Genomic DNA, 25,757 nt, shown 5'->3' with positions numbered 1-25,757 from the left:
AATTTTCCAGGGGCCAAATCATTGAGCCAGAATTTCCTTTTTACCTCACACTAAACATACGAAGCCAGGCCCTGGAGGGATCTCTGAGCTGTTTAGCTCTCCAAGCTCTGGATAATAATTTAGTTTACCCAGGTGTAAAATGGGCAAAAGTAATACACATATTATTGTTTAATGGATGGATTATATATTTATGCTTTGAGCTCTGAAGGAGTTGATACTACCCTGAGAAGTTTTTTTTTTTTTTCATTTTTATAATACTTCCCAACCGTGATGTAAATATTCATAAAAACCTAGGGAGTATAGTTGTCATGACTAATTTGATGATGAAGGAATTGTTAGCTAGAAGCATTTCCTCCATCCTGTAGCTGCACAAAGCAGAGACTCTTGTGTAGCAAAATTGACATGACATATGGTGTTTCCAACAACAGAGTCTCATGAGATACTTCAAGTTCAGAGATTGTTATAGTCTATGAAAGTAACCTGCAACTTGGAAAAGTCTAATTCTGATTGGTTGTTTAACTTAACAATTTGTTATCTTGGTGATAATAAAGCGACATATCTTTATAAAAGGTACATATATTTGTGATATCATAAATGGTATAAATACCATCCTTATACTCAGTTAGGAGGTGCCTTTGGCCCCATGCTTTAGAGGGTCCCATATATCACAGATACAAACATGTAAAATTTTAAAAGAACAAATAGCACCTCTGTTACTCAGAATCCAGTGCTTAATTCTGGTAGAATTGGACTTGAAACCCTAAACGTCCAGCCCAGGGAAAAGTTGTCTATCTTCCCTTCTTTGCTCACAATGAATGGAGATTATATCATGCATGTTTGTGCATTGTGAGGGAGCTGATTTTTAGAGACAGATTCTGCTTTGGAGTTCAGAGAGGATTGTAGCAATAAAGATCAGAGAAAAGGCAAATTCAGCAAACTGCTCAAAGCCTGTCTTTCACCAGAATGCAATAGATTCTTATGTAATGAAGAATTATTTTTCCAGTACAGTAGCACCTATTGTCCATTTTCTTGCTTTTCTTTTTGTTCTAATTCCTGGCTCAAAAAGTACTCATGAATTAGCAGTATTCGCAACAGTTGCACATGGTGACTGAATAACATTCTGCATCGTTAAGAAATTCATATTATTCTTTTTTATTTTCTTGTTGACAGAGTCTTGCTCTGTAGCCAGGCTGGAGTGCAGTGGCACAATCTCGGCTCACTGCAACCTTCACCTCCTGGGTTCAAGAAATTCACCTGCCTCAGCCTCCCAAATAGTTGGGACTACAGGTACCCGCCACCACACCCACCTAATTTTTGTATTTTTAGTAGAGACGGGGTTTCACCATGTTGGCCAGGATGGTCTCGATCTCTAAACCTCATGATCCGCCTGCCTTGGCCTCCAAGTGTTGGGATTAGAGGCGTGAGCCAGTGCACTCAGGCATAAATTCACATTATTCTTAAACTTGTACATATGCAGATTTGAACTTACATATGGAGTCAAATTCTCTTCCGTATTTGGACTCTTTCTTTGTGCCAATTTGCCAATCAGTAAGGTTCCTGTATATGAGTATTTAAATATAAAATCAGATGGGACCAGATTTTCATAGCACACCCAACTCAGAAAATAGAATACATAACTTATCTAACATATCTACTGAATGTGAAAGCAATGACAGTATTCAAAATGCTACTAATAAGGATACAACACAACGAAAACAAACTTAGAAGTAAAAATAGATAACAAAAGAAAAACTTTTTTCATTATATTTGGAATAAGAGTGTCCATTTTTAATAGCTATAATAAAATATAATTCACATATCATACAATTCACCCATTTAAAGCATACAATTCAATAGCTTTCATTATATTCACAGTTATGCAACCAGCACCACAATCAATTATAGAACATTCTCAAGCTGTCATCTCCCATCGTCACAACCCCCTCCCCTAGCCTTAGGCAACTGCTAATCTATTTTCTGTGTCTACAAATTTGCCTCCGTTCAGCATTTCATATAAACAGAATCATACAATATGTGACCTTTTTAAATTGCCTTTTGTCACTTTGCATGTTTTCAAGGCTCATCTGTGTTGTATCATGTATCAGTAAGTACTTCACTTATTTTTGTTTCCAAATAATGTTCCATTATGTGGCTCTACCATATTTAATTTATCAATTCATCAGTTGATGGGTCCACTTTTTGGCCATCATGAATAATGCAGCTGTGAATACAGCTATGAACATTCATGCACAAGTTTTGTGTGAATATATGCTTTCATGTTTTCCTTTTTCTTACATATATATCTAGGAATGGAATTGCTGGGTCATATGGTAACTGTGTTTAACCATTTGAAGAACTGTCCAACTATTTTCCAAAGTGGCTGCACCATTTTACATTAAACATACTTATTTTTGAGGTAATACAGATTTTCTTATCTGAGATCTCAAGAGATGAGTTACTGAAAGAGAGAGAAGGCTGTACGAAGGAAAATGTGCTGGTATGATCTTCGTTTCTGACTAAAGGATAAACTGAAAAATGGAACCAGATTGAATTGGTTGCAGTTCAGTCTATACCTCTGCTATTCAAGGTGTAGTTTACAGACTACTGGCGTTCATTTGACCTCAGAGCTTGTGAGAAATACAGAGTCTCAGGCTCCACCCAGATCTACTGAATCATAGTCTACATTTTAACAAGATCCTCAGGTGATTGTGCACATGAAAATAGGCACTGCACATTAACGTTTGAGAAATACTGGTCTAGTTAGAACTCTAGATATTCTACAGGTAATAACGTGTAAGACAGTGCTGGACTGCACACAAAAGTGTGTGCTCGTGGGATTGAAAGCTAGAGTGTATTCTAGGTATGCAAGCCATGTCCTCTGCCAGTCATTTCCTCCCTCCTCCCATGTCTCCTTCTTGGATAATTTGCTCTCATTCCTGCACAGAGCATGCACTCAAAGCCCCTGCTTTGTCTGGCATATGATCTCATTCTCTTGGTCAACTGGATTCTTTTCTTTTTTTTTTTTTTTTTTTTTTTTTGAGAGGGAGTCTTGCTGTGTCACCCAGGCTGGAGTGCAGTGGTGCAATCTCGGCTCGCTGCAAGCTCCGCCTCCCAGGTTCACGCCATTCTCCCACCTCAGCCTCCTAAGTAGCTGGGACTACAGGTGCCCGCCACCACGCCCGGCTAATTTTTTGTATTTTTTAGTAGAGACAGGGTTTCACCGTGTTAGCCAGGATGGTCTCGATCTCCTGACCTCATGATCCACCCGCCTCGGTCAACTGGATTCTATTGGTAATGGATATTGACTTGAAATGAGACAAACAGATATTTCTTTGGAATTTTGATTAGAAGAAAGTGATTCTAGAAAGTCTTTATTGAATTATTATTATTATTTATTTTTTGAGACAGGGTCTCATCTCACTGTGTTGCCCAGGCTGTAGTGCAGTGGCACGATCTCAGCTCACTGAAGCCACCACCTCCTGTGCTCAAGTGTTCCTCCTACCTCAGCATCCCAAGTAGATGGGACTACAGGTGCATGCCACCAAGCCCAGCTAAGTTTTGTATTTTTTGTAAAGATAGGGTTTCACCATGCTGTCCAGGCTGGTCTCGAACTCCTGGGCTCAAACAATCCACTCACCTCAGCCTCCCAAACTGTGGCGATTACAGGTGTGAGCCACTGCACCTGGCCTTTGTTGAATTATTAGGAGAAGAGATAAGTAACCTGGTAGGGATGTTTTCCACTTCATGCACAGAGATGCAAAGTCATCTCTAGAAAGAGAAACTTGAAGGAAGAAGACATAAAGGGAAGATAAAAGTGAGAAAGAAGGAGAGAAAAAGGAAGAGAGAGGTGGTGGGGAGAGACAGAGAGAGACGAGAGAAAACTAGCATTCTGGGTGTGGAGAGGATTTCCATCATACAGATTCCACACTTGAACATTTTATTTATCTGTGATCTATACGCCAGTGCCTTTTTTGGAAATATATGCATGCACTCATCAGATTGACAAAAATTAAAGACTGGTAATATTCAGTATTGGTGAAGATACTGGAAACAGTATTTCTCATACATTGCTAGTGGAAATAATAATTTCCTTTTTAACACCTAGACAAATCAACTCTTTTCCATAACCTAAAAGCTTTACTCATTATTTAAAATGTTTCTATTTAAATATTCTAGTAAACTCTAGTTTTCCTCAATCAACAATTAGAAGATATATTATAAAGTTTTATACATGTGTTTTAAAGCTCCAACCTATGTAGGCTTTTTCACTAAATGCAAAAAACGTACAAGTAGGTTTGAGGGGTTTTTTTTGTTTTTTGAGACAAGGTCTCCCTCTGTCACCCAGGCTGGAGTGCAGTGGTGCCATCTCACTGCAACTATCACCTCCCAGGTTCATGAGATTCTCCCGCCTCAACCTCCTGAGTAGCTGGGATTACAGGCACACACTGCCATGCCTGGTTAATTTTGTTTTGTTTTTTTTTTTAGTAGAGATAGGGTTTCACCATATTGGTCAGGCTGGTGTGGAACTCCTGACATCAGGTGATCCACCCTCCTCGGCCTCCCAAAGTGCTGGGATTTTAGGCTTGAGCCACCACACCCAGCCAGGTTTGAGTTCTTAAATGTAGTGCTTGATGACAAATTAGTAAGTTTAATTCAAAAATGAGAAAGGAAAATGCGTGCTCAGTGGTTTATATCACAGTGCCTTTGCTCCGTAATATCTGTAAATCAAAAGCAGAACATAAATAGGCTCATTTACTTGGGATATCCAGGATGCTGGAAAGGTAAAGAAAGACTTTTCAAATATTTTAATTAGATTATATCTGTGTAAACACACTGGGGCCAATTTCCAGGTCTCTAGAAGGGTTTCAGGAATTTCCAGGTTCAGGGCAGAATTTACTACATATTTTTACATTTTACTCAATTCAGAAATAATACAAACTGTGACTCATTATGTTTCCAAAACAAGTGAGACATAAACCAAGGCTCTGGCGTCGATTTGTATCGTTTACCTGTTTGGTAGCCTCCTTTTCAACAGCAGCCTACAGAGAACCAGAGGAGAAGCAGAACTGTTTGGGATTTGTTTCCACAGGCTTCCAACAAATCCTGCCTCTGGTCTCTTCTCTAGTCTTAAGTCCTGTATGTAAACCAGCTGAAGGGAGGCCCCATGTAGAGCTGAGAATGCGTCTCTTACAAGTGCATGCACCTAGGTGCATCTAAGGATTTTAGTGGGTTTCCCTCTTTGCAGCCTCCCTAGAAGGTGTAGATCATCAGCAATGAGGTAGCTGCACTATTAATCATGGGGAAAATTTCTTATATATTAGTCTAAGTTAGGCCCTTTTCCAAAATCGGCGATGGGGCAAACGTAGGTTGGAAACTACAACCCTCAGATTGGCATCCAAGGTTGATTGCACGTATGGTAGGGATCCTAACACAAGGCCTATCTGTGTTGTAATCAGGATTCTAATACTTCCAGTCTTCCAGTTGCACTGGATCCAGTTGTATTGGATGGGTCAATTGACATAGGGTATGAAGGAAGGTGAAAGTACAGCATGACTCAAGGTCAGCTGTCCCCAGTGGCTGTGTCTGAGCTCTATGGAGAAAGACAAGCAGAAGGTGATGAATCTTTTTCACTGAGGACTCTGAGGCAGAGAAATAAATAAGAACTACTTGGAACCAACACAGAGATAAGAGGAATTCTCACTCTTTCACTGGCACTAACACACTTGAAAACATTGTTGGCAGAGATATTAGTACTCTCAAGGTGACAATCAAATACAGAGAATGTGAAATGTATTGAAGGCAGTTTTAGGGGCAATGGTCATTGATGGATATGGTTGCTGAAGCTACACAAGTAGCAGATGTGATCAGATAACTCTGATAGACGGGTTCATCAACACATAGGAGACATCTACTAGGGGCTTGCCGTGTTGGATGAATATATGAAGGGAGTCAAATGTCCTGCCCCAGGAAATGTGGTTAAAAGGCTGGGAATTACAAGTCAAGCCCAATTAATGTGACTCCATTTGTTATTCCTGGATAGTGAAATTTCAGGAAACTGGAGCTATGTACATAATTTTCATTGTTTTCCAATCATTTGTTAACTTTAAGCCCTCAAATAAATATTAAGTGTAATATGTTATGTTTCCCTTTTCTACCCTTCTTGCTGTTTTCCCACTAAGGGTCCTGTTCCAGCAAGGGACTGGTGGCATGATATGCAAGGACAAGATTACATACATCCGTCTTTAGCACACACAGGTACCAATGGTCCTCTCTCAAGGTTGGCATACCTGTCCATTTTAACCTTCCACTCAGCATACGTGTGGTGTTCCTTCCCAGGCATCAGATGTAGTCCTAATTTACTCAGGCAAGGTGAGCTAGATCTTCCCCTGAAACATACACTTGTCCATTTCTATCCAATGAAATGAGTTTACCTTTGCAGTTGGTGTGATTTGTGTTTTCCATTAGAGGCCTCTTGAAAAATAATAGAGATTTCAGGCCTTCTTGTCTCTTCCTATTCTTTACTTAATAGGGAAGACTCTCTAACATGCATTTGGATTGCATCCAGGATGGGGCATAAAATGGAATCAGTGACATTTATTTCTCATAACAGAGATCAGAATAGAGAAAATGTGGTGAAAGCACAAAATTTAACAAAGAAAAGGGCAGCAGCCCACCCACCATTAAGGTGGAGACAGAATGTCTGTGTTCATGTAGGTCAATGGTAGCAGGTGGCAAATGGCAGCTGTTATCCGAAGCCTTGGACTCTTAAAGCTGAGGAAAAAAGTTTTGTTCTGTTCAGGTGATTATGATAGTAGACCAGTCCAGGTTATTTGGATTTGGTTCACACCTGTGTAACGTTTCATTTATCAGTAGCTGAGTCTGAAAGATTTAAAGTATAGCAAAATTCCAGATGAACCAGAACACTGCTTTATGTTTTATCATATTTAGGTTATTTATTAATGAAAATATATGACATTTTCAGGAATACAAATTTTGCACCCTGATGACCTCAAATGCATGCAACAAAATTTTTAATACAGAAAATAACACAAAAACTGTTGTTACAGTGGTTAGAATTTTTAACTTTGAAAAACCATGAACTTTTATTGTTTTAATTGCACAATAAAATAATGTTGATATATACTTAAGCTTAAATTAATTCCAACAGGCAAACATTTTCCAACCCAGAGTGTGGCTGATGCTGGGTCAGCTGACTCTATTTTGGTTCACACCAACTTTGATGTCTAGGCTATTCAGTATCTACCTAGAAAATCTCAATTGTTCCAAGCATACCATGAATTTTGTGATTTCTCAGAAGATCTTTGGAGTTAAAAGAAGTGTTTATATCACTTAATATCCAACATTTCTAAAGGGGGGAAAACCCCACCATCTATTATCAATGACATTTCCCAAGTCCTTGCACCAGGCCCTTAGTCACCAGGTTCCCACATTTTGTTGCTTTCCTATCATCTCAAACCAGGTTCATGAAAGCATTTGAACAAAGTTCAGTCTTCATTTTACAAAAAAAAAATTGCCTAATAGTGGCTAAAATACTGAAAATTTCTCCATTTGATTACAATCTACAAAGAGAAACCAGCATTCCTTTCTCTTTCTCTCTTTTGGTGACTTTTCCCCTATCCCTACTGGTGGAACATTTATTTCTTCACACAGGTTTTAAAGAAATAAATTATGTTGGTTTCTAGTGTATTGTACAAAATCCATTCTCATTCTTTACATGCTACATTATGACTATGAGGAGGGAAGAGTAGAGGTGAACTCTCTGTATACTTGCTGAAAGTCTTGTACACATTGCTTTTTGTACTCATTGCTTCTAGCTATGTATCTTCCTGTTCTCTGCTCTCGTCTCAAACTATGTTGCCACCTCAATTAATCAGGCACTTGAATTCACATTATGTAGAATACTCAAGGTTGATGATAGACTGGGAAGGAGGAGGAAGGAGGCAGGGGTAAGCCATGGGGGATACCGAGCCCTATTTAGACCTTGGTCCCCCAGCTTTTGGATGAACTTAGCACATTACTGGCTATGCAGGACTAACCTCTATGGGATGCAAAATGACTCCAAGTATGGTACAACATTGCAAAAATGGACTTCAATATTACATGAGGGATTTGGCTGCTTTATATAAACATAGAAACAAGCCCAGTGGATTACTCCACTAAAGGTGACTAAGCAAATGTTACAGTTCAAATTGCACTCAAGAAGTCAATTGAGAAATAATTCTATCACCAAGCCCTTGGACCCACCCCCCGATCTGGTCCCTCTCCCAGAACTCCTTGGGCTTTCTCAAGACCCAGCAATTCAGGTGTTAACATAACCCTGTCCAGTGGTATGGCCAGTGTCTTAGTCCAATCTTTTGCCATACCAGTCATTACATATTTTGAATACCAACTTGATGGAGGAATTTCAACTCCCTTTCATCAGTAGCCTAGTGGGCACCACATCTCTATTCTTCATTCCCCATTCCAGCTTGATGCTGAAGGGATGAGGCTTCCAGACTCCAAACCCCTCTCAGAGTCTTCATCTGCTTGTTGCATTTTTTCATTCAGCTCCTGAAGGAATGCCAAGACATGCAAAGCCTCAGAATCTGCTCCATTTTTAGAAAGTCGCATTTTGGCAATTTTTTGCAGTTTGTCTTTCATCTTTTCTTTCTCCCTTGATTTCTGGTTTATTTTTACGCCCTCTATAAAGTGGTGGATGGCCTTGTCTTCACACTTCATTTGGTACAGCTGAAAGTTGCCATACCGCAGATGGAGCAGTTGTTTCGCTACAGGAGTAAGCTCTTTACTGAATTCCTTTTGGAAGTAATACTCTGCCTCTTCATACTGATCTGCTAGAGCATGGAGGCTGGCAAGAATGGAACAGACACGGAAGAGATTATCATTGGCCTCATCAGCTTTCTTCAGATGAGCCACAGCGTGTCCTATTAGTTCCAGTAACTTTCTTTTCCCATACATTCCATTCTCTCTTAGATTCATTACTTGGAGGGCTTTTGCCCTATAGCAGCACCCAATTTGGCAATGCAGGTAGGCATTGTTTGGTATGTATTCTAAAGCCTTTTTAAGCAGTTCAATAGCTTTGTCTGGCTCATCTTTTCTTCGATAAAACTTTGCTGCACTGCGAAGTACATCTGTTACACCTGGGGCTTTCTCCAAGGCTTCTTCAACTAACTTCTCTCCTTCACCTTCCTCTTCACCTTCTTCACGCATCTTATGAAGCTTCAGAGCCAGGAGGACTTTAAGGTACTGGTTGTCAGGATTCAGCCGAATGGCTTGCCTCAGAGGGTCAATGGCGTTCTGAGATGGTGGCCAGTTGTCCAGACGGTAGCTTGCTATTGCCAGTCCAGAGGTGAATTCTGGGTTCTTTGGCTTCTTTTCCAGAGCCTTCTCAAAGCACACCTTCGCTCTTTCATTTTGGTTTCCTCCACACTTTAACCGCGTCCACCCTTCCTCACAGTCAAGCTCTGGACTCTCAATTCTGTAGGGACTGGAAAACTTCTCACAGACATGTTTCACCTTGTCTACATAAATCTGAGCGTCTGAGAGTCGGCCCATGTGATAGTAGACCCAGGCATAGTTTCCCCAGGTGACCAGACTTCTGATTTCTGCTTGGTCAGCATGCTCTTGCTGGATTAACGCTTCAGCTTGACATAAGCATTCCAGGGCTGCCTCGTTTTGCCCTTTGAGGTGCTTTAGATAGGCCAATAGGTTGCACATTGTGGCTTTGAATTCACGATTCTGAAACTCAGTCCGGTAAAATACTTTGTCTTCAAAATCATCCAAGGAGTTTTCTCCCTCCATCAAATTCCAGGTGAAATGGCATTTTAGTTGCCATAGGCTGCTCTCCAAGGAATTCTTATTGTTCTCACTGTGGGGAAAAACAGAAAGATGGACACTTTGAGACACAGATTTATATGTCAAGAAATGGGAGCACGGCAAATAAAATTCTCCTCCTCCTAAAGGCTGTTAACACAAATCAAAGAAACTCTCCTTCTTTTCTTTCTATAATATATTTTTCCTTATTGTTAATTCCTGCATGTGGTAGCAGGAGTTTAGGGACTGTGGGCAGCAGAAGAATTAGGGCGAGGGCAGTGGGTTGTTCTCTGAGTCTGTGGCTAGGTTTTCATGAATAAGACAGTTTTTGTTAAATAGCTCTGCCCTCTCTGCTTTCAAGGGCCTCTGTGGAGGCTTGGTTTTATTTATGTAGTTTTAAAGAAGTCAGTCTTTTTCATTGCTTTTTGTTTCTGTTCTTCATTCTTCCCTAGCTTTACTTTTGTACTTTGAAAATTTCAGCTTTATAATTTTTTATTCTTTTAATGTTTTGCCATGGTGATTTTAATTTCTCATCCCTCTGAAATGCAGCTTCATTTTATCTTTGATATTCTTAATTCCTTAGTTCTCCTTCATTTGCCTTTAAAGAAATCCTGATCACTTTTGATTTTCTGTCTATTTCAGCTTTTAATATATCCTTCATTTATTTTGTCTATTCAAACTTTCTGAGCTTTTATCAGATTGGTTTTATTTTGTATTGGTTTATTACTTTAACATGCTACATTCTCATTTGTTTCTGTGAATTTTTCCATTTTAACCATTTGAATCTTATTTTCAACCATTCTTAATTTTTACTCATTTTATCTGCTTTTGTATTATTCTCTCATTTAATTTCAAGTATTATTTATGTTAGCAATGTCTTAAACATTTATTTTGGAGTAAAATGTAATTTTTTTCCTTTCCCCCCCCCGCCCCCATACCTCTACTTCTTAAACTGGTGATTTCTGTTCTTAACACATCTCACTGAGTTGCTCTATTAATAATTTTGTACTTGATTGTTTTAATTTTTTGAAATTTTATTTTTCTCTTCTGGGTTTTGCTTTTATAACAAGGGGCAAGAAGTGCAGCTACAGGGAAGGCTCACAAGGCCACTAGCTCCTTTTCTTGTAGAAAAAGCTCTTTTTTCTTTAGGGTACCCTTACGACTCTCCCGGAAAGATTTTCCATTCCCTTCAGTGTTGGTCCTCAAAATAAATAAATAAACCAAAATCAACCAAACCAAAAAACAAAACAAAACAAAACAACAACAAAAAAACCCCACAGAACAGACAAATGAGCAAAAGCCTGTATTTCGAATTACTTTGGAGATAAATAGCATTCCATGCCCCAAAGTATTTCTCAACACCGTCTGTGTATTGGAGTCTCTGTAGTGTTGCTTTTTCTTACTTAAATTTTTTTTTCGTGGTATCTATACAGCAACCCTTGTATCAGGAGCTGTATTTCTAAATAGTATGGCTTCTTATACAACCAATAGATATCTGGAATGTCATGCAATGTGGCAGGATCACTTTTGAAACATATGTCTAGATAGAAGATTATGTGACCCCTCTTTCTAACTACCCCTCTGTCTCCCACTTTTTATACCACTCCTTCCCACTCCCATTTTGATTGGGAATCTTCCTGTAACCTCACTAAGAATAAAAATAGACCTGTTTGGACATGAGCTTTTCAACGGGAATGCAGCTGCCATTAGGATGCCCGATACCAAGCCAAGCACTCTACGGGGCTCCCGCCCCTGGGGTTAGTTACATCAAGAGACTTAGACAACCTGGCTCTTTGCTAAGACCTATTTGGAGCTTTGAATGGAAGGAGGGTCCTTCCTGTAAACTCTTGCCTATTTTCCATCCTATTTTTGTTTGTTTGTTTGTTTATTCTGCTTGGGATAGTTAAGTCTCCATTTGTTCCAAGAAACAGAGGTGAGCAGGAACTGATTTAAACTTACTAGAGTGCCTCACAGGACCACGGGTAGGACTGTAGTGACCCCAGGAGGATCAGAACAGGACACTGGGGAGCTTGGAGGGCTCAGACCCTGTGTTTTCTCCATGTGCAACTCAGTCACACTCTCTACTGCATTCATTACCGAATATGGTGAGTCCTACAGAATATGGCAACTCTCAGACCCCAAGCATGCGCAGCACGCATCCTAACACCTGAAGACTCACTCTAGCTTCGTTGCTCCCTCTCAATTCCATTTCCAACTTCCACTCAAGTTTGGGTGCTCATTCCCTTAACACATAAACTCCTTAGCTCCTTTCTCATTTTACAAAAGAAACAGAGAGAGTAAATAGAATTGAGGTTATCTCCATCATATAAAACATAAAGTCCATTGTGCATTTGCAGGATAGAGATATTTAATATACACACTTATGTAAAAGCCCTTTGAGCAGCCATTTAAAAGGCATCCAACTTCACTGCCTGATTTTGGGTTTTTATTTCCACTGTTAAGTTAGAGAAGCCGATGCCAGGCACTTGCTTCCTGGGCTCTGGCTTGTGAGGACCTATTCTCCTGATTCCTATAGAAGTTCCAGTTGTATACACAACAACAACAATTTCTTCCTTTGCCTCTTATCTGGATGAAAGCCACAGTGACATTATCAACCAGGCTCAGAACTAATGCTACCACTGCAGTCTCAGAATCACTGAGGAGCCTTTTAGAAACACACATCCTCAGACTCCAACCCAGACCCACTTAATGAGAATCTCTGGGGAGTCAACCCTAGGACTCTGTCCTTAATAAGCTGTCCAGGCAATTTTTATGCATGCTCAATTTTGAGAACCACTGTCTTAGGGCACAAGGGCAATGCCCAATGAAAGTCACAATAGATAAAGAATTAAGGAAAGCAAGAAGGACGGATGGGTCTGTATCGTAATGGGAAAAATTCTAAGATAAGACCATGCTAAAATTCTAAGAATTAAGAAAAGGGTTCTATAGATAGATTCTGGGCGACTACAAAAAAGAAAATCTGTAAATATCTCAAATCTTTTTTTTTTTTTGGAAATCAGGCAGAACATTTAGACTAGCAGGAAATAATATCGTTTCAAGAAGAGAAATCAGGAACCTCACAGACAGAGGGCAAGGTGTCTCATAGGAAGTAAGCAGTGGGGTTGGCAACACGGGATTCCAGAGCTCCCAGGATGAGGGTTAGGCAAGCAGGTCCGGCCACCCCACCTTCAAACTGGAGAAAATAGTTCCCTTCCAACTCAATGAGCTAACACTTCCTCTCCAGGGCAATCTCATGTTTTGGGGATAGAAGGGAATGTTAGAGGTGAGAACTATTTTCTCCAAGCACTCCATCTCTAATTCATACTCAGGAGGCATTTTGGGGTGAAAATATTTAAGTTTACCAGCCCTTGTGCAAATCTGAGACGAAGGACTACATTACAAGTAAAATTCACCTTTGTGGGAAGTGGGGTTTGCTATTCTGTGTGTATCTTTAACAGTATCTGCTGAAAAGAACCCTTTTGTTAAATAATTGTATTACAAGTCCCCAACTTAATCCTTTCGAATATGAAAAAGACAGGGTCAGTGCACAAGAGCAATGCCCCCAGACCCATCTTTAAGTGAAGCACCCGGCCGATGAAACATCCCTCTCTGCTGCCTTCTTTCTCTAATCGCAACTCAGCTCCCCAGGCGTGCAGTTCTGGAGATGAATTTAGGAAGCTTGCCAGTGTGAAGCAGAAAATTGTTCAGGAGGGAACAAACCAGCATTGGTAAGACAGATTTACAACCAACAGAGGTAGAGGCATAGTAAGGCTGTCAACAAACACTAAAATAGAGCTGGCCCTCTTTGGGAGCATAGCTTCTCAGGATTTGCATTGGACAAGATGACTCAACAGCACTACCGAATACGAAGGGAAAATATTTACCTCATGGCTGCCGTGCAATTCTCAGCTGTTCGGCAGGGCTGCGGTTCAGGCAACTGCACTCTTCAGAAATCTTCCTCTTCTGCCACCAATAAATGCTGAAGAGACCTATATATACAAGTGGCCTCTGGTTCCTTTCTGTTTGTTTCTCTTCAGCTGACGTTACAAAAGGGAAAGTGAAACTGGAAAGTGAAATTGGCAGGACTATCTTTTTTTTTTTTCTTTTTGTTATACTTTAGAGGACTCTTTTTCCTCCAGAGCTGAGTTGTGATCAGAGAAAGAAGGCAGCAGAGAGGGATGTTTCATCGGCCTGGTGCTTCACTTAAAGATGGGTCTGGGGGCATTGCTCTTGTGCACTGTCCCTCTTTTATTTCATATTTGAAAAGATTAAGTTGGAGACTTGTAATACAATTATTTAACAAAAGGGTTCTTTTCAGCAGATACTGTTAAAGATACACACAGAATAACAAACCCCACTTCCCGCTAAGGTGAATTTTACTTGTAATGTAGTCCTTCGTCTCAGATTTGCACAAGGGCTGGTAAACTTAAATATTTTCACCCCAAAATGCTCTTGATTAAGAGCCAAGCCCAGCTGGGTAGTGAGTTAGAAGAACTTCCGCTTTGTGGAATGTACTGATGACATCAAGGGAGCACAACTCCGAGAAGGACACATTTACAGAGCACCCTGCCTTGTGATTACCATATTAACCCATCTTTGCTCTGCCTTATACCAATATGATCCACAGGCCACTGTAAGGAGCAGTTATCTAGCCTTGACAGGACAGGGGATTTTAGTCTGAATCATTGCTGAATCTCCAGTCCCCGCAAAACACCCTGCACATTGCATGGTATGGCAAGCATTCCAAAAGTAGTTGTTGAATACGTGAATACATGATTAGAAGCATGGGCAGTGATGTCTGTCTATCTGGATTTGAAATCAGCCTCTACTTTTATGCTATGAAACTCTGGGGAAAATTATTGAGTGTCTCTGCTTCAGTTTTGTAAATTGGGAATAATACCACTACTGGTTCATTGTGGTGTTGGGAGGATGAAATGAGAGAATACATGAAATGTCCTTAGAATAATGCCTGGCAGTAATAAGTAAATGTTAGTTTCTATTATAATTATTAACTAAAATCGTTAACCAAAGTGATCAGAGGGGAAACTTTTTTTATTATTATTATTATTATACTTTAAGTTTTAGGGTACATGTGCACAATGTGCAGGTTTGTTACATATGTATACATGTGCCATGTTGGTGTGCTGCACCCATTAGCTGGTCATTTAACATTAGGTATATCTCCTAATGCTATCCCTCCCCACTCCCCCCACCCCACAACATAGCAAAGACTTTGAACCAACCCAAATGTCCAACAATGATAGACTGGATTAAGAAAATGTGGCACATATACACCATGGAATACTATGCAGCCATAACAAAGGATGAGTTCATGTCCTTTGTAGGGACATGGATGAAACTGGAAACTTTCTTTTTTTCAGGCTGGAGTGCAGTGGAAAGATCCTGGCTTACTGCAACCTCCGCTTCCCTGGTTCAAGTGATTCTCCTGCCTCAGCCTCTCAAGTAGCTGGGATTACAGGCATGCACCACCATGCCTGGCTAATTTTTGTATTTTTAGTAGAGACGGGGTTCCACCATGTTGGCCAGGCTGGTCTTGAGCTCCTGATCTCAGGTGATCTGCCCGCGCTGGCCTACCAAAGTGCTGGGATTACAGGCGTGAGCCACCACAACTGGCTAGGGGAAATTTCAATGTTTGCTTTTTCCAGAACTTTATCTCCTCTGACATTCAACAATCCATCACGATTACTGACCTAAGCCAAACAATTCCTAACATCTCCTTATGTTCTTGGCTTCCCCAAGCCCCACAATATTTTCCCCCTTTTTATTGATTTATAATAATTTACATATTTATGAGTTGCATGTGAGTGTTTGTTACATGCAAAGAATGTTTAATGATCAAGTCAGGGTAATTGGGGTATGTATCACCTTCAGTGTTTATCATTTTTATGTGTTGGTATCATTTAAAGTCATCTCTTCTAGTTACTTTAAAATATACATAATATTGTTGCTAAGTATAGTCACCCTAGTCTGCTATCAAACATTAGAATTTATTTTTTCTATTTAACGGTATGTTTGTACCCATAACCTAACTCTCATCTTCCCACCACCCCCCTTCCCAGTCTCTGGTGTCTATTGTTCTATTCTCAATGTCCATGAGATAAAGTTTTTTAGCTCCCACATTTGAGTAAGAACATGCAGTATTTGTCATTCTGTGCCTGGCTTATTGCATTAAACATAATGGTCTCCAGTTCCAACTACATTGCTGCAAATTACATGATTTAATTCCTCTTTAATGGCTGAATGATATCCCATTGTTTATATATACAATATTTTCTTTATCCATTTGTTCACTGATGAGCACCTATGTTGATTTCGTATCTTTGCTATTATGAATAGTGGTGTGATGAACATGTGAGTGCAGGTATCCTTCTGATTTCCTGATTTATTTTCCTTTGGATAGACACCCAGTAGTGTGATTGCTGGGTCTTATGAAAATTCTATTTTTAGTTTTTTGAGAGCTTTCCATACTATTTTCCATAATTACTGTACTAATTTACATTCCTACCAACAGTGTATAAGAGTTTCCTTTCCCCTGTATCGTTGCCAGCATTTTTTTTTTTTAAAATAATAGCCATACTAACTGGGGTGAGATGATATCTCATTGTGATTTTTATTTGCATTTCCTTGGAGTTGAGTGATGTTGAGTATTTTTTCATATGCCTTTTGGTCACATATACCAGAGCTCCTTTATAGGTGATGAGATGCTTTTCCCTTGCTGTCTTTAACATTTTCTTTTTGTCACTGACTTTAGATAGTTTGACTATAATGTGCCATGGAGAAGAACTTTTTGCACTGTATCTGATTGGGGATTGCTGGGCCTCCTGTATCTGGATGTCTAAATCTCTTACTAGACTTGGGAAGCTCTCATCTATTATTTCACTACATAAGTTTTCAAACCCTTTCAGTTTCCCTTCGCCTTTGGGGATACTGATAATTCGTATATTTGGTTACCTTATGGTGTCCCATAGATCGTGAAGACTTTGTTCATACTTTTTAATTCTTTTTTTTTCTTTATTTTTGTCTTATTGGATTATTTCAAAAGACCTGTCTTCAAGTTCTGATGTTTTCTCTTCTGCTTGGTCTAGTCTACTGTTGAAGCTTTTTGTATATTTTGTATTTCATTCAAGGAATTCTTCAGTTCCAGAATTTCAGTTTGGTTGTTTTTATGATACCTATTTCTTTGGCAAATTTCTCATTCATATCCTGAATTGTTTCTCCGATTTCTGTGTATTGTTTGAATTGTATTGGATTTGGAAATCTCTTGTATCTTGCTGAGATTCTTTAGTATTATATATATTTTTTTTATTTTTATTTTTTTGAGATGGAGTCTCACTCTGTTGCCTAGGCTGGAGTGCAGTGGTGCGATCTCTGCTCACTGCAACCTCTGCCTCCCTGGTTCAAGTGATTCTCCTTCCTCAGCCTCCCGAGCTGGGATTACAGGCATGTACCACCATGCCTGGCTAATTTTTGTATTTTTAGTAGAGACGGGGTTTCACTGTGTTGGCCAGGCTGGTCTCGAACTCCTGACCTCAGGTGATCCACCCGCCTCGGCCTCCCTAAGTGCTAGGATTACAGGTGTGAGGCACCGTGCTTAGTATCATAATTTTGAATTGTTTTTCCTGGATTTCTTTTTGATTAGGATCTGTTGCTGGGGAATTGTATTCCTTTGAAGGTATCATATTTCCTTGCTTTTACATGCTTCCTGTGTCCTTTCACTGATATCTGAGCATCTAATATAATAGTCACTTCTTTCAGTTTTTGAATTTGCTTTTGTAGGGGAGGACTTTTTCCTGAAGATATATCAACAATATTGGTTGAGTAAGGCACTTTGACTTTGATTCTGAATGTGCATGGTAGTGTAGTCTCTGTACAATTTATTTGGCTGTGATCAGTGATATATATGATTTCCTTGATGGTTTAGGGTGGGGTTATTCTTGGAGGCTATCGTGACATTTTACTGGGAACAGGGTTGCCATGTGGGCCAGTCTTCAGGCCCCAGTGGTGGCAGCAGTGGGTTGAGGATGTCTGATCTTCGGCCCCAGAACAACATACACTGGCACTGGTGTTAGTGGGACCAGGTAGGCTAATTCCTGGGCCCCCAGATAGCTTGCTTAGATGCTGATAGTGGCAGCAGTGGGCCAGGTGGGTGAGTGGGTTCTCATGTCCCTGGGCAGCTGATGTGATCTGGGCAATGGCAGTAGCCAACGGTGGTTCAAACACTTGGGTTCTGATAAGTGTACACTGATGTTGGCAGTGGCTGTGGTGCAGGGTTGCCACCTATACCACAGACACACAGCTCTCAGGCTCTTTCATTCTCTGTAATAGCAACCCCACAGCACTGTGCAGAGAGAGGAGAGACCTTGTTCTTTATGTGTGAGCCTAGGCACAGAGGCCATGCGTCCAGTGGGGGTGCAGTCACCATTCAGAGCACCAGACAGGCAGCCCTCTGGTTTCCCTGCCCCAGCCTCTGGTAGTAGCATCAGTGGCTGTGCCTGCAGCAGTGTGTGGAGGGCAAGAAGGGGCTCTGCTCTCTACATGTAAGCCCAAGCACAGAGCCTGCTTCACTAGTGGGAGAGTATCACACTATCCACTTGTGAGGCCGAGTACAGAGTTTGTGGTGCTGCTAAGGGTAGGGTCACTTCTCACAGCCCCAAACAGGGGGCTCTGGAAAGGACATGTTTTAGTTTCCTTTGTATCAGGGGCTTTTTGGCACATTGCACCATTCTTTCCCTGGGGAGTAGTACTCCCTGTGGGCTGGGGTGCTGCGGACCCTGTATTAACTTTGGGTCTAGCCAGTGCTGTGTCACTGTAGCCCACTGGGTGGATACTGGGAAATATCACTGGGGGCTCCTGGGATATGGAGATATGGGAGCTGTGGTTCCCAGGATAGGACGTAATTCCATGACTATAGTCTCACAATGGTGCCGCTTAGGTCTTGGGGGAGCTGAGAGACCCAGCGTGAGTTCTCTGTCTCATGAAATACCCTTGTAGGATCTCCAAATCACCACCCATACTGGTGTCAGAGTTTGTATGGGTAGAGAAACTCATGTTTCAGATTGCAGCAGTTTGCAGGAGGGATGTGGATTGCTGAAGTTCTCTCATTTTCCCTTTCCCTGAAATGCCAAGGCCCTCTGGTATCCTGGCCAATCTCAGCCAAGCTGGCCACTTGATTCCTTCTTCTTCTGTGCCTTGGGTGTTTCCCATGACTTCTCTGTTGAATTCTAGTGTTGTCTCCTATGTGTTCTATTCGAGGTATAATTATCTATTCATAATTTTGGTTCTTCTTTCTAGAGAGGGTGGGTGTCTGATGTCTCTAGTCAGCCATCCTGAACCAGAATCCCCACCGTATTTTAAATCCCTGCTTGTTGCCCTGGTATTTGACATCCCCAAATCACAATGTACAGCCATAGTATTTTGTAATGATAGAAGAAATGTATTTTCCTTAATTTTTCCTTATTCATACCCTTAGTCACAAAGGGGCAATTATATATATAGGCCCAAAAGAAAATAATAGTACCTCAAAGATTGAGGTCAGAAAATTACAAAAAGCACAGATAGAACATATTCTCCAGCAACACTGAGGTTGTTAAGGTAGGTTATTCAGTCTTGGGAAAAGTTATTTATCATAATTTTTTTCTGCCTAGGGCAGGGAAGAAAAAGAAACTGTCCTTCCTAAAAAGTCTCGACCCTTTGATTAGGATGCACAGCTAAGTCTGTCCCAGTTGGAAACCCTTACTTTTGTATCTTACTCAAGAGTTTCAAGTTCCTTTTCTATTTACAAGTTCTTCTTCTTTTTTTTTTTTTTTTTTTTTGAGATAGTCTCGCTCTGTTGCCAAGGCTAGACTACAGTGGTGAGATCTTGGTTCACTGCAGCCTCTGCCTACTGAGTTCAAGCAGTTCTCGTGCCTCACCCTCCCAAGTAGCTGGCTACTTGGCCCAGCTACCAGGCCCAGCTGATTTTTGTATTTTTAGTAGAGATGGGGTATTGCCATGTTGGCCAGGCTGGTCTTGAACTCCTGGCCTTAAGGGATCTACCTGCCTTGGGAAGCATTCCCAAAGTGCTGGGATTACAAGCATGAGCCACAGTGCCTGGCTTCTATTTACAAGTTCTATTAAGTACTTATAGAAATGTGTGTTAGGTTTTTAAGAAATGCTGAAATAGGAAAGTGGAAATGCTGTGGGTTTGGTTTGATTTATTTTTTGAACCTCAGTATTCAAGAAAACTATTGGATAGGAATTTTAAAATCTTATGAATAAAGGTACTAGTTGGGGAGAAGCATAGAGAAAGGTTTTACCATGGTCACTGTGCTTTGAAATGGTCGAGATACTGATTTACACTTCAGAAATTTGTATGGCTAGTGCCTGTATATAATGTTACCACAGCAGGTAAGCATCAGCTGATTTAGTAGCTGGGTTAGTGTGAGACTATGTGTGCAATGTGATTGCAAAATAGCAACTGAAAAGGAAAACCAACTTTCTCCTGGTGTTATTTCTATTTTGAGAAAATGAAACTGATTAGAAAGAGTTCTGATTACCCTCGTTGCTACAAATATATATGTGTCTTTTTCCTGGAATATAGGCCCTGTTCATATTTCCTAGAACAATACGTTTCATTTATATAGAATATAGATTTGCTTCCTGTTCCTGGAATGGGTTACATCAACTACAGATGGTATAATGCAATAATTCTCATATTGCGACCTGCCACCAGCAATATCAGCATCACCTAGGAGTGCAAATTCTTAGGCCCCATTCTAGACTGATAGAATCAGAAATTCCAGTGTGGGACCCAGAAATCTAGGTGTTGATAAGCCTTCCAGATAATTATAATGCATGCTAAAGTCTGAGAACCAAATAATATATTGAATGTAAGCGAAAATACTTTTACTTCTATAAAATGAAACTATGCTTTTCCCTTGAGATTTTTTAAAAAATTTGACCCTCTTTTTTGTTTTGAGTCTATTTTTAACTGAAGTTTTGTCCACCTAGAAGAGCTGGTGACTGTTCAATAGTAGTCACACTTGTTAGAGGAATACTTAGGTAGCCCAGTGGGTTCTCTTGATCCCCACAGTGGGCTATAATTTGGAAACAATGTGTTCCCACCTATACAACATTCCCTTCTGTACTCATTCACAAATACACGTTTAAAATGGTCTTCCAAATGAACTTCAAAAATATTGATATAGTTAATAAAATAGCTCCCCATTCCTTTTTCCTTTCCTTTCTTCCTTTTTTTTCTTTTCAGACAGAGTCTTGCTCTATCACCCAGGCTGGAGTGCAGTGGCACAATCAGAGCTCACTGTAGCCTTGACCTCCCTCCCAGGCTCAAGTGATCTTCCCACCTCAGTCTCCTGAGTAGCTAGGATCACAGATGAGTGCCACTACACCCAGCTAATTTTTTATTTCTTGTAGAGATAGGCTCTCACTGTGTTCCCCAGGCTGCTCTCAAACTCCTGGGCTCAACAGATCTTCCTGCTTCAGCCTCCCAAAGTGCTGGGATTACAGGCATAAGCCACAGCACTTGGCCAGCTCCCCATTCTTATTCTTTTTTCAAAAATTAATTAAACACCATTTCTTCTTGCTGTGGTTTGAATATGTCCTCCAAAGTTCATGTGTTGGAAACTTGATACCCAATGTGGCAGTGTTGGGAGGTGGGACCTAATGGGAGGTATTTGGGTTATGGGGGCATTGTCCTCTTGAATAGATTAATACCATTATTGAGGGACGGAGTTCCATATAAAAGGATGACTTCAACCTTCTCTTGCTCACCCTCACCCCCTATTTACCCTTCCATCATAGGATGACCCAATGAGAGGGCCCTGGCCAGATGTGGCCCCTTGATCTTGGACTTTCCAGCTTCCAGAACCATGCGTCAATAAATGTCTGTTCATTATAAATTACCCAATCTCCCAATCTGCCAAGCTGTGGTATTCTGTTATAGCAGAACAAAATGGACTAAGACATTTTTCAGCATTAATTTTTTAGACTGCAATTGGGCAGTCTTTGAGTGGAAACTTGATGTGGGTAAATGACTTTCCCTTTCCATAGTCCTATTCAGAAATAAGACCCCCCTAAATAAACTTCTGCTGGGACAATTTGTACCCTTATCCCTGTTAGAACACTAGGAGTATTTGTTTCATTCATTCATTCACCATTCATTCATCAAATCAATACTTACTGAGAATCTACTATGTGCCAGGCACCATTCTAGGCTCTTAAGATACATCAGTACACAAAGATCTCTGTACTCATGGAGCTTCTATTCTATCAGGAAGAGATGTCAATAAACAACTGCTATGGACTGAATTGAGTTCCCCACTCCTTTCCCAAAATTCATCATTGAAGCCCTAACCCTCAACGTAACTTTGTTTGGAGATAGGGCCTGTGAGGAGGTATTTAAAGTTAAATGAGGTCTTAAGGGTGGGCCCCTAATCTGATAACATTGATGTCTTCATACAAAGAAGAAGAAAAAGAAGAGACCTCAGATCTCTCTCTTTCTCTCTCTCTCTCTCTCTCTCTCTCTCACCTCACACAGAGGAAAGGCCATGTAAAGACAGAGAAAAGGCTGCCCTCTGCAGGCCAGGAAGAGAGGCCTCACCAGAAACCAACTTGGACTTCTAGCATCTAGAACTGTGAGAAAATAGATTTCTGTTGCTTAAGCCACCTAGTCTGTGATTTTTCATTATGGCAGCCAATGTAGATTAATACAATAATAAATAAATTAGACAATATGGGACAAGTGCATGGGAAAAAAAAAGAGTAAGTGGAGACCGTAAGAGGAATTACATATGGGTGGAGAAAAGGGGGCCGGAATCTGACAGCTGCTGCTAAGTAATAGAGATGGAAACTGTGTTAGTCTGTTCTCATACTCTAGAAAGATACTACCTGAGACTGGGTAATTTATAAGGGAAAGAGGTTTAACTGACTCACAGTTCCATGGGGAGGGCTCAGGAAACTTGCAATCATGGCAGAAAGCGAAGGGGAAGAAAGGCACCTTCTTCACAAGGTGGCAGGAGGGAGTGAATGTAAGCAGAGGAAATGTCAGACGCTTATAAAACCATCAGCTCTCATGAGAACTCACTCACTATCATGAGAATAGCATGGGGGAAACCACCCCCATGATCCAATCCTCCCATCAGGTCCTGCCCTTGACACATGGGGATTATGGGGATTACAATTTGAGATGAGATTTGGGTGGGGACACAAAGCCAAACCATTAGAAACCTTTCTGTCCCTCAATTTCTTCATTTTTAAAATGGGAATTGTGCCCAGGTACAGTGGCTCATGTCTGTAATCTCAGCACTTTGAGAGGCAGAGGCAGGAGAATTACTTGAGGCCAAGAGTTTGAAACAAGTCTTGGCAACATAGCAAGACCCTATCTCTAAAATTAAAAAAAAAAAATAACCAGGCATGGGTGGCATAAGCCTGTCCTCCTAGCTATACAGGAGGATTGCTTTAGCCCAGGAGTTTGAGGCTGCAGTGAACCAAGATTGCACCATTGTACTCCAGCCTGTGTGACAGAACGTGACTAGGTCTCTAAAAAAAGAAAAAGGAATTATGTTAGTATTTACCACATAGGGTTTTGTGGAGATTGAGTGGACTACTATGTATAAAGCTCTGAGAACAGTGCTTGGTACATGGTAAATGCCCAATAAGGGTTAGTTATTACTACCTTCTACTGCCACCTGTACCATTTACCATCTTTGAATACCACTTACTTCTAGGGCCAGGGGCCACTCACCTGAAAGTGGTCTGTTCTCTAATGTGGAGCTTTGACTATAGTATTATCAGGTATTGGTGGCAGCCACTGTGTTGCGATTTCAGATCCTTGTTTTCTTTTTATTCTCTTTGTTGGCCACAGTGAGAAACTGGAATGCTACTCCAGAAGAAGACGAATCAGTGCCTCTGTACAAAGGGATCTTTGTGTTGCCAAAAGAGTAGAAAAGTTTATCCCAGAACCAAAATATTTCAGAATTGTGGAAAATCAAGTTTTGGACACCTACTCAAAAGAGAAGAAATATTGCTATCACAGAATCCCTGAATTAGTATACACCTAGCTGCTATAACAAAGACGCTCAAAAACATAAATGACACTGTAAAAGAAGTTTATTTCTTGTTCACATAACTGTCCAAGGCTGGTGTTCCTGGGAAACATCCAGTTCTCTTCCATGCAATGATTCAAGGACACAGAGTTCTTCCATCCTGTGACTCTACCATCCCCTAGAGCCTGGAAATTGAGAGTAAAGAGGGTACACCTGATTCTTAACCATCTTTACTTGGAAATGACATACATCACATTCACTCACATTCTATTAGGAAGAACTAGTTCACGGCCCACTGGGAAGAAGTGAAGGTTAGTTCATGTAGCTGCAGAGTAGGAAGCCCCCTTCCTGGTGACAACTTATTATTATGAAGGGGAAACACTAATTTGGAAGGATCATGAGTTGTTTCCATCACAGTATCCTACTCTGGCCCTAAATAACCATGTATACCCTTCTTCCCAAACATAGAACATAATCGGACCTTTCCCAGGGGAGCCGACCCACAGTCAAGGAATCATTCTACTCAGCTCATGGTCAGGGATTTCTGAGCAAAGCACTGTCCTATCTAAAGGTCTGTATGTGACTCCTTGTGGTCTGGTGCTTAAAAGAAAAAAAAAAAATCAAAAGGCTAGTTAAGATTAGATAACTCATGTGCATCATCATGTGTATTGTGGTAGGTTAACTATAATAAACATTTTCAATTGAAAAAGGACAGCATGGAAGAATCTCAGAGGTCAGGAATCTGTAGCAATGATGACATTCTGCTGGATAGACATTTTGAAGCTCCCCTTCCCTGGTAATGGCAGAAGTTTCTTAATTAGACCCTGATTTTGCTATCTGATAAGAACTATCCAGCCACTGTTCTTTTTTTTTTTTTTTTTTGGAGACAGAGTCTTGCTCTGTCACCCAGGCTGGAGTGCAGTGACACAATCTCAGCTCACTGCAACCTCTGCTTCCTGGGTTCAAGGGACTCTCCTACTTCTACCTCCCAAGTAGCTAGGACTACAGGTGTGCACCACCATGCCTGGCTAATTTTTGTATTTTTAGTAAAGGCAGGATTTTGTCATGCTGGCCAGGCTGGTCTTGAACTCTTGACCTCAAGTGATCTGCCTGCCTTGACCTCCCAAAGTGCTGGGATTACAGGTGTCAGCCACCGCACCTGGTCTGAGCCATTGTTCTTCATACACCTGGCTCCATCCTCTGGGGAGGTTCTTTTTGACATTTTTAGTCTTTTATACTCATCTCTACCACTAAGGGATGGGGGTTCTGTTTTACCTTGTTTATCCCAGAGCCTCCTGTATTCAAATGGAAACTTTGTCAATAGTATAACTTAAAAGAGAGCATTTATTCAAAAATAGATTTGTTTAAAACATTTGCTCAAAGAGAGTATTTATTCAAAACATTCCAAAGAATGCCTCAAATATTTTTCAATGTTTGATTCTGAGAATAAAAAAAATTTAAAAAATAGCTTATCATGAAAACATTGGTAAGTAAAAGGGAGATGAAAAAGGCCATATAAAGGACGGTAAGGGTAGTCAGAGAAAATATGTGGAAATGTTTAAGTGTTATCTGCAAGTATATGACTTTCTGATATTTTTGAAATCAACAGTAGGGACAGCTCCACTTCTCTCATCGGTTGCTTCACCAGGTCCTTACAAACCAAGCTTCTAGGGTGCTTCAGTTTCCCATCAGACGTTGCACCCTCCTGTAGACTCCTTTTGTGCTTAGTAAAGGGATGCAGGCAGATTCCCCCAGCTCCCACCACTTACTCACTCCAGGCCAAGCATCACAAGCTAAAATTCCCCCACAATGTCAGGGAAGCTAAGTATTGTTATGAGATAAAAGCCCTGGTCCCTGTCTTTC

At 40.6% G+C, this 25,757-nt stretch overlaps 2 protein-coding genes across 5 annotated transcripts in view; one reads left to right on the top strand and one right to left on the bottom strand.

Annotated features, from left to right (window-relative positions):
* The window catches only part of LIPA (lipase A, lysosomal acid type), a 200,977-nt gene that overhangs the window by 99,829 nt on the left and 75,391 nt on the right, over nt 1–25,757 (top strand). The window contains exon 1 of one of the 4 annotated variants that reach the window (XM_054522612.2): nt 1,171–1,287. The exons of the other annotated variants lie outside the window; for them this stretch is intronic. The gene's annotated coding sequence lies outside the window, so the exon portion shown is untranslated. Of the gene's footprint in view, nt 1–1,170; nt 1,288–25,757 lie in introns of those variants that run through there. 4 annotated transcript variants of the gene reach the window in all.
* IFIT2 (interferon induced protein with tetratricopeptide repeats 2) lies at nt 6,932–13,866 on the bottom strand. The gene is given in 2 exon segments (NM_001132600.1): nt 6,932–9,886; nt 13,716–13,866. Coding segments are annotated over 2 exon segments (1,419 nt in total). The 5' UTR covers nt 13,721–13,866; the 3' UTR covers nt 6,932–8,472.

The sequence above is a fragment of the Pongo abelii genome, chromosome 8, assembly GCF_028885655.2.
Source record: "Pongo abelii isolate AG06213 chromosome 8, NHGRI_mPonAbe1-v2.0_pri, whole genome shotgun sequence".
Taxonomy (NCBI): domain Eukaryota; kingdom Metazoa; phylum Chordata; class Mammalia; order Primates; family Hominidae; genus Pongo; species Pongo abelii.
The sequence above is the reverse complement of the archived record's forward strand: the minus strand, read 5'-3'. Positions and strand labels throughout refer to the sequence as shown.